Here is a 9,603-nt window from a genome sequence, read left to right on the forward strand (position 1 = left end):
TCTTAGACAAAGGCAGTTTTAGATTGAAAAGAAACTCAGCTGTATTTGATGTAGAAATAGTCTTTCTACAAAAGGAAAAGTAGTGTCGGATTTCTCAAGAAAGAACAAAGAAAATAGCAATGACAAAAAGATTTAAGCTGTTTGATTCATGCTGTAATATTGTATAAACGAATTAAAATGTTGAAGAGTGGTCAGGGATATGCAAGTTTCTGGCATGTTAATGTCAATGAAAGAAATCACTGGAAGTGTGGATGCTTTTTTTGGTCACTGAGTTAGTTCAAAACATCAGGCGGACACGTAGCTCAATGTGGGTGAAGCAATAAAATGAGATGCAGTTGTCCGGAAAGACCTCTCGAGCGGATCAGACACTGGTCCATTCCTATCTGCTGCGCCGCTCTTTGACGCGTTGAGCCGTTGCATGAAAGAAGCAAGTGATTCTGCTATTTCAGACATTGGTGGCCGAAATTCCTTTACAGGCTGTTATGGAAGAGACAGACAAGTTTCAAGAAGAAGGAGAACGCATAAACACAGGCCTGAAGAACAAAACATAGGGATGCAAGCTATGCTGCCTATCCTACGGTTTAAAAAAATATTACTAAAATTAAAGTAACTCTTTATTATTTAACAATACTTTTAATTTAAAAAATAAAACAAAAAACTTTACTAAAATGTAAAAAAAAAAAAAATTTAATTTAACACTTATAGGCCATCATAGGCACCGTAAACTCCACCAAACGTAACAGCATGCAATATTTGATATTTGAGAGGCAACTATTATACCTGTAGGCAGAGGGAGAGTATATCAGCATAACGAGAAAGAGCCTTGGATGAAAATGTCTTTTGAATTGCAGGATCCACCATCTGTTCCAAGGTCTCGCTATCATGAAGCCTGGATGAAGCCCATTGAGCTAGATATTGCTCTTCCTTCCGCCTGGAACTGTGTTGTATAACAGTAACAGGGATCATCTCATTCAGTTCAACCCCCAAAAAGGAAACACATGAAACGGCACAAGGTAGCTTACCCATCGAAAGGTTCCCTTCCGGTTAATAGTTCCAAAAGCAACACCCCATATGCAAAGACGTCACTTTCTATGCAGCTGTTAGTTCCTGGTTGACCATGGTTTGGTGAAATGTAGCCTGCATCTCTGATAGAAATCTCCAAAGCCTGTTTCCAACAACATTCACCAAAGTTTTAGAAAGATTACAATCAAGCTGTTTTCCAACAACATTCAAACCATCTTATTTCCAACAAGGACATGGTTTTTCCCTAATCCAGTGTATAATATCAGTGGCAAATGCAGCATAAAGTAGTTCTAGGTGAGGATGATTATTGCAGAGACTTACTCGAGTTTTGACCTTGTTGCTTGTCAGTGGTCTCAAAATAGTCAAGCCGCAGTCACAAACACGAGGCATTAGATTTTCATCTAGCAGAATATTGGAAGACTTCAAGTTGCCGTGGGCTACAGGAGGGGAACTGGAGTGCATATAGCTGCAAACATTGTGTGAGAAATAAGTTTGAGTTATGAGAAATAAGTTTGAGTGAAAACATTGAACTTACGCCAGAGCCTGAGCAACACCAAGAGCAATCTGGAGACGGATGGTCAATGACAAAGGCTTGTATGCATCACTGTGAAGAGCATCATCTAGAGTTAAATTTCTGACATACTCGTAGACAAGGAGATGCTGTCCATGCTCCAAACAGTAACCTTTGAGTGCAACAATGTTAGGATGTTTTAAACGGGAAGCGGTGCAAACTGCATCTAAGAACTTCTCCTCTTCACTGAAAGACAAGCCCGCCATGGTGATAGTCTTCACAGCCAAAACCTTTCAAAGAAGAAAGGAAGGTATTATATTTTGAAAGCAAATGATTATGAGATTCTTTAAAACATTACTTTGGATGGTACCTTTCCATCTGGAAATTCAGCTCTATAAACAGGACCAAGAGATCCCTCTCCAAGAAGGTTGTCTTCACTGAAGCTGTTTGTAATCAACTGAATCTCTGCTACTGTATAAACTTTTGTCCTCCCAGTGACCTTTTCTCTTTCAGAAAAACTCCTCCTTGTTTCTCCATTTTTTTTATGATTTTGGGAAGGTAGTCGCCTTGGAACCAAAAGGGATGCAGAATTGAAAGGTGGGATTTGCAGGCTCTCATCTACGGCAGTAGTAGAGATATCTATAACCAATAAAAATGGAGAAAAGACTGGTTAAACATGGAACTCAAATCATTGAACTAAAGATTGGAACATATTATACAGGAAATTGAGACAGCTGAATGGCAATGATATATCACTCATTTTACTGTTAAATCTGCAATTTGAATGAACAGAAGAATTTTTTGACATTTTTTGAGTCATTTAATGTTTTCCCTTCACTTAGGGTGTGTCAGTCAGCATCCACACTCTCTCCTTAAGGATATACCTTTTGAGTCACTGATTGGAAGAGAAGGGAATGATCTTTCAACACTTTCCAAGTTCTTCAGTCTCTCAGAATGTAATCTATTCAAACGAGTTGCAATGAAGAGTGTCAATCCAGCTACCAATAATGTTACTCCACCAACTGTAAAAGCTATTCCTCCAGGGCCCATGTGTTTCTTCTTGTGCTTGATTGCTTTAGCAGAAGCATAGTTCTCAATGGCATTCGTTTGCGTTATGGGTGGACGAGTACTATTATGCTCAACTGGTACACTGTCCAAAGGAAAAGGCCAGGGAGGAGAGTCGTCCACTGCTTGGAATTTATTCCCTCCAATCCTAATTTAAGGTATAGTTATGTGCTCATTCATTTCATATCTAAGAATGTAGCTGGAGGAGATAAAAAATGGTCATAGTCACTACTAACCATAAGTTTTGTATGGACTGAAAATGTGGTGGAAGAATCCCACTAAACAGATTATCCTGGATGTTCCTGACAAAATAGATACGTTAGCAGATGATGAAACTGTAGTAATACTTGTCAAAACTCTGAAATGATAACCTACAAATCGGTGAGAGGAAGCGCAGCCAGGTACGTGACTGACCCAGTGAATTTGTTGTTCTCAAGGAACCTGCAAAGCATCACCATATCAAATGAACATGACCCTGATAAATACATATAGCTTTGGAAAATGGGTGAGGAACGTATGGAGAAAGGAAACATACAATTTCCCAAGGTTTTTCAAGGAGCCAAATGAACTCGGCAAATCTCCAGTGAAATTGTTGTAGGAAAGGTCCCTGATGAAAGAAAGTCATCCTGTTAGGGTCGTCCAGGCTAAAATTTGGACAGAAAAATAAAAAAGACTACATTCTTCTGTCAGACATAAACATACGACTCAATCCACTTCCAAGCTTTGTTACTCTTTTGACTTTCTTTTTCAGAATAATGTAGTTCGAACTTCATTTTTGTGGAAACTTTTCAAAACCTAGGAAATTACTTGGTATTTGAGTTGAATTACAGGTTTGGTTGTAATGAAATAGGAGAAATCATGTTTTTCAAATTGAGTATTTCAACTACTTTACTACTGAATCCAAACAAAGTATCCTTCTAATTTTGTCCATTCTTAATTTATTGAATATTGAGAAGGTATATTTCGGCTTCATTGTTTGGCTGATACATATCCAACTAATTCAAGAAAGATATCTATGGAAATTCTTTGCAATGGCTAATTTCTTTCAAATGCAAAATAAGACTCAGGTTAAGAAGGCATACATTTCTTTGAGTTCATCTAACCCAGCAAACACATTGCCAATGGGTCCATACAAGAAATTGTGGCTTAAATTCCTGCAAGACAAGGATCACGATTTCACAGCCATTTATAAAACTGAGTTACTATATCTTATAAAAATTAGAGAATATGAAGAAACATGTTGTGAATGGACTTTGGTTAAGAATATTTCTCATGCTAATCTAGTTTAACAAGCTTGGACTGAATCAATGCTACAATAACTCACAGATGTTTTAGTTTTTTCATGGCTGATAATGGTGGGATACTTTGGCTCAGATAGTTGTAAGCCATATTTCTGTCAAATCAAAGCGAGAGAGAGAGAGAGAAAGAGAGAAAGAGATGAAAAAGAAGAATTGTCAGAACACAATAGTCAGTTAGTCATTCAGGAACAAAATGAAAAATAGGCTTACATGTGTGTGACATTGGGGTAAACCAGATGGTATTTCTCCCACTATGTTGTTAGAACTGACATCACTAAGGAAACAATTACAGAAGTGAGTAGAGTGCACAATTTGAAAATAAACATGTCCTTATGGGAATTTTAAGCAATGTAATTACTTACAGGTGCTTCAAGTTCTGTAGATTGTGGAGAAGGCCTCCAAGATATCCAGTGAGGTTTAATCCTTGAATTTTTCTGCATGAGAACAGGTATTATTAAAAATAAGGATACTATAACTTATTATTTAAATGGCATCTATGACCTGAATGTGAATATAATCAGTGTATAATTATTGAATTACAGGTGTATAACTGATGAGCCAGAGCATGCTACTCCTGTCCAAGACTCCTGACAGGGATCATCGCCATTCCATCTTTCCAGCAACGGCGGGGTGTTTAAGGTTCTGTATAGATCCTGGAGAGCGGAGACTGTTTACCCAAAAAAAGGAATAGCAAGAAACATAGTTTTAGTGAAAGACAAGGAAAAAAAGAAAAAAAAAGAAAGAAAAAGAGTTCAATTAAATTTGAATTTTTTATGATCAGTAACATGATCTTCTCCTGTTGTAAGTTAAGATTCTATCTCCTCAAGTTATATTTTTACCAATTTTTCAACAATAAAGACAAACCCTAAACAGATCACAGTTTTAGAAACAGTAACAAAATGAAATGCTGAAATCCGAGTAATGAAGCCCACGTTTTGACATAAGGAGCATAAAATGAGTAATTAAGCGTAGCCCTCAGTCACCGAATTAAACAGTTTTGAAATCTTTGCAAACTGCGACAAAAGAAAATTACAGAAACTTCCAAACAGATTTGGATAATTTTCTTTATCAATATCTTGAAACAACAATGACAAGTATAACGAATTTTCTTTGGAACCAAACAATAAAAGCAATCAAGTCATTCAAGGATTTTTTCTTTTAACAGTTTGCTCAAGTTTTCAAAGAATGATTAAACAATTACCATCAAGAGGATCAGTGAATGCTGAATTCTGAGAAATCAGAGTTGCCGAGAAGACAACGAAGAAAAAATGAACGGAGATGAAAAAGCGATTCATTTTCCAAGAGAAACAGAATCATCCGTCAACTTAATCTCCTTGCTTAATTCCTTTCTCCGGGAAGAAACTGAAACGAACCGAAAAAATCAGTGCCCTGATTTTCACTCAAATTTTGCCGTACATTCTCGGTTGCTAAACATGTTGAAGAGAAGAGGTAAAAAAGGTAAAAAAAGGTTCAAGGTTAGTTAAAGAAAAAGATTGATACCTCTGATATTCGAGTTCGTGTTTGTTAGTTTTTTTTTTCGCACACGCTCGCTGAGTCAATGTGACTCTCTGAGTGGGTTGGGTTGAGCTTGCAGAAGGAGGAGGAAAGAGAGAGTTGGAGGAAGGAGAAGAAAGACGTTATCGTTATTCGTTAGTTAGTTTTGGCGCGCAACGTACACGTGCAGAAATCACGTCCCCTTGGTTGTTGCATAACTAAGCAAGGTTATTAAACAAGTAAACGGCATTTCCCTTTTGAAATTATTAAATAACGTAATAGATATATGAGCTTGAAATTACTAAACAAGGTTACTAAATACTAATATGTACTTCTTACCATTTTTAAATTTAAGTTTTTATATATTTTTATATATTTATTAAAGCTATATTTTAGTAATAATTTTATCCAAAATACTATCTGTAAACAAAAAAATCAACTATCAAATTAATAATTATATTTTTGTGTTTAAATATATATAGTTTAATTTATTTCTAATACGTATTTTATATTTTGGTTTGTGTTTTACATTAATAATTAATTTTAGTAAATAATTTTATTGTACATCTAGTATAATTATAATTTTAGTATGTGTTTAGAACATTTAATAATTAAATTCTTAAAAATATATGCAAAAGAATAAAATTAGAATCTACATTCTTAGTAAAAAGAAAAAATATTTTTTTATAATGATATTTTTAATAAATTATTGGAGAAAGTTTAAAATGAATATTTTAAAGAACTATTAAGAGAAATTAATTATAAAAATATCTTTTGTACTAAAATTATTATGAATAATTAATTTAATTAATATTTAAAGAAGTAGAAATATCATAAATAAAAATTAAAAAAGATATTTTACAAATTCACAAATGATTTTTTTTATTTAAAAATTTGTTGTTGACCAATAGATTATTACATGAACAAGACAAAATTTGAATACTTGACATTTTTTAAATAGATTAGTGAATTAATCACTAGACCAATCTAAGTTGATCAATGAAATATTTTTGGACAGATTTTTTGATTGGGCTGGACAGCCCCAAGCCTGGGCCCAACAATCAGAAAGAGAAGCTAGCCTAATGTGGGAGCCATAGAAACAACTTGAATTGTTCATCTAATAAAGAAACTAGTTGAATTCAACTTTGGCGTCAATCCCTCTCATTTCTCGACTCTCAGGGACTCAGAATCGGGCAAGGAACGGCTGCATCCTTCGCCTTCAGTTACGGTGATCGTGAATCTGCCCCCTGCGCTCGCCAACTCTAGCTCCCCGTGTTCTGATTGATTGAAATCTCTTGTGCCCGCTTCCTTTTTTGCAATCGCCACTACCTCCCGCGGCGGGGTCGTGCTCCAGTTTCTTGCAGAGTTCCCCTTAGCCTCATCGAAGCTATGGTGTGAGCAAGCGGCCAAGCCCAGTGCGGCGAAGCTGGCCATGGCTGAGTCAACGGCGAACACGCAGAGCAGCAGCAACAACAACCATGGGACCGAAGAACAGGAGGATGACTACATGGGTGACCTCTCACGCTTCCTTCCATCTGAGCCTCTTCCAAAACCTTCATCCAAGAAGGTATTACTTCTCGTCGTTTTACTCCCCTCCATTGTCGTTTCGTTCTGTCGCTCCCTTTTACTCAATTAGGTATAATGATCTGATTTCACATGATCTTGCAATTGTCTCTCTAAATTTTAGTTCTTATGTTTTCTTGTTTGTAAACTTTAGTCCTTGGTGTTAAGAATTAATAAATGATGAAAGAAAAACGGTGCTTGATGTAATTTATGACCAGTTTAAGTAGATAAGTGAGCTAATTACTTGACCAACCAAGTAGATGATAACTGGAATAGATTATGATGCTCATTCTAATATCACGTACAAAATGAGTCTTCTTTTTGAAAATAAAAATTTGCAGAAATTATATTCTGCATATATCTAAGATTTCAATTATCTGTTTTGCTTACCAGGTCTTTGGTTTTTTCATATATCTAATGTACCAATTATCTGTTTCGCTTGCCAATTTTTTAGTTTCTTTAGTTTTGTTCATCATATAAGGTGGGACTAAGGATAGCAATTCATCTTTCTAAAGAATAAAGCATTGCTGCTAGATTATTAACCCCAAAAATTTCAGTTTGGATATAGTTTTGAAAATGGGAGTGTTGTCTCATGCATTTTCGAAGATATATGAGCTTTTGCTTTTATATGTCTATTTGAAAGGAAAAACAAATGGGAACTTATGTAATGTTTAAATTATGGCTTAAATTATGTTAACCTCTTTTATTTTACGGATTATATGTACTATAGTTGCATTTTGGTGAAGAGGATCCCTTTCTTATGTGCAGATCTCTGGCAAGAAAGACCCTCCGATCAGCTCTTCCAAGAGTAAGTTAAAAACACTCAGCTGGCAAGAACGGCGAAAACTTGAAAGAGAAAGAAAGCAGAAAGAAGAGGATGAGCAAACATTGGCAAAAGTGGAAGCTCCAATACCACAATCCAACATTGGGTTTAAGCTGCTCAAACAAATGGGTTATACGCCCGGTGCTGCCCTTGGCAAAGAGGGTTTGGGTAGGGCTGAGCCAGTGGGGATTGAGATTCGACGATCGCGAGCTGGTATTGGCTTAGATGATCCTCACAAGGAGAAGAGGAAAAAGGAGGAAATCATAGCTGAGAGAAAAAGGAGGAAAGAGGAGGATCTAATGCAAGACTTTGGGTTGAGACAGAAGTCGCGATGGCAGAGTAAGAGAGTTGTAGCCAATTTCCATAAGGCAAAGGTTGCCCTTGATCAATTAGAGAATAGAGAAATCATTGAACCGGAAAAGAATGAGGATGATGAAGAAGAGGAAGATGAGGAAGAGGAAGAAATAACGGAAGAGGTACGTAACTAAAAAGGTTATATTTTTGGTTGAACACTCCTTTTAACCATGTTTTGGTATTGATTTATGTTGCATCCCCGAATAACACATGGAAACAGCACAAATGCTTTCTTTTTCTCTTGATCTTAACTGCTCAAGCACACACATCAAGTCAATACACTTCCATTGCTGATTAATTTTCTGCTCGTTATACTCTAAATACCAAGCGATTTAAACAAATATTACTCATTGCACTTTGTCATCATTTGATCCATTTAAGCCGATCCTACCTAGCCATTGCACAAAGCTTACTTGTCGTTGTTGTATTTCTTATACTTTGACATTCATTCTTGTTGAACTTTGTTAATATATTCCTGCATTCGTATTTGGTTGCAACTGTGATAGTGATACATGTAATCGATTCAGGATTTGCAAGAAGTTTTGATGAAACTGAGGGATGACCACAATTATTGCCTCTTTTGTGGATGCAAGGTGAGTAAACAACACAAACAGTTACTTTTTATATATTTGTTTTGTAGTAATACTAAAAACCAAACTTTGACACTCTTGAAACTCATAATTATCTATAAATAAAATTTTGATTTTTATATGTTTCTTCAGTATGAATCAAAGGATGCTCTCTTGACCAACTGCCCTGGAACCAATGAAGATGATCACTAACTTGATGGTTTCTGAGATGAACACCTGACTGTGCGTTGTCGTCTCTCTTCTTTTTCGCCAAGCAAGCACTGTTGCCTGTAAATGCATATTGCAATGATGTGAACATGGATATGCATGAATAGGGTGTCATTCCATTATGGTCGAGCACTATATTTTGCCTCGTCGGAGCCTATTATCGTTAAGCTCAAGCTTGCCTCATCACTAACCCTATGCCTAATGACATACCTTATTATAGGGTATGAATTAGTTGATTTGATGTAGGGTTTATGCTATACTTCAGTTTAGTTCAAATGAGTTTTTCATTGTAATTTTCTCTTCGTTTTTATTATTTAGACCCAACATCTGTATAGTTTATTGACCTCCATTCCAATATAAGCTTCTTTGGTCAATTTATCCATAGACCCTAAAATGATCGTAATACATCATTAATCATTATCGTTTCTCTTGTTGGAAATACAGTTCTAAAAATAAATAAATAAATAAATAAAAAATAAAAAACACAATATGCAATCGACCACATATTTTGCTGATTTCATTTAAACAATCAATTCTCCAAGGTCCAAACATCAAAAGTTATTCTTGAATGTTTTTTTTTTGGGAGTAGCCCAAGATTAAACCCCATTAATTAAGAGGCATGATGCATATACTACATCTTCCAAATAAATGTTAAATTGTAGAAAAAGCACCCTC

At 35.7% G+C, this 9,603-nt stretch overlaps 2 protein-coding genes across 2 annotated transcripts; one reads left to right on the forward strand and one right to left on the reverse strand.

The window, feature by feature from the left end:
- Positions 1–23: 23 nt before the first annotated feature.
- Positions 24–3,746, reverse strand: LOC112746734 (protein STRUBBELIG-RECEPTOR FAMILY 2-like). Its single transcript, XM_072218397.1, has 11 exons — positions 3,682–3,746; positions 3,135–3,206; positions 2,975–3,040; positions 2,836–2,901; positions 2,419–2,747; positions 1,905–2,173; positions 1,559–1,824; positions 1,345–1,489; positions 1,023–1,165; positions 781–937; positions 24–477 (listed from the first exon to the last, which is right to left on the reverse strand). Coding segments are annotated over exons 1-11 (1,707 nt in total). The 5' UTR covers positions 3,684–3,746; the 3' UTR covers positions 24–285.
- A 2,730-nt stretch (positions 3,747–6,476) lies between these two features.
- Positions 6,477–9,302, forward strand: LOC112746750 (uncharacterized). The gene is made up of 4 exons (XM_025794966.3): positions 6,477–6,958; positions 7,723–8,253; positions 8,659–8,724; positions 8,854–9,302. Exons 1-4 carry the CDS (start codon positions 6,824–6,826, stop codon positions 8,911–8,913), a joined length of 792 nt encoding a protein of 263 aa, XP_025650751.1. The 5' UTR covers positions 6,477–6,823; the 3' UTR covers positions 8,914–9,302.
- The last annotated feature ends 301 nt before the right edge of the window (positions 9,303–9,603 follow it).

This window comes from Arachis hypogaea, chromosome 2 (assembly GCF_003086295.3).
Source record: "Arachis hypogaea cultivar Tifrunner chromosome 2, arahy.Tifrunner.gnm2.J5K5, whole genome shotgun sequence".
Classification (NCBI taxonomy): Eukaryota; Viridiplantae; Streptophyta; class Magnoliopsida; order Fabales; family Fabaceae; genus Arachis; species Arachis hypogaea.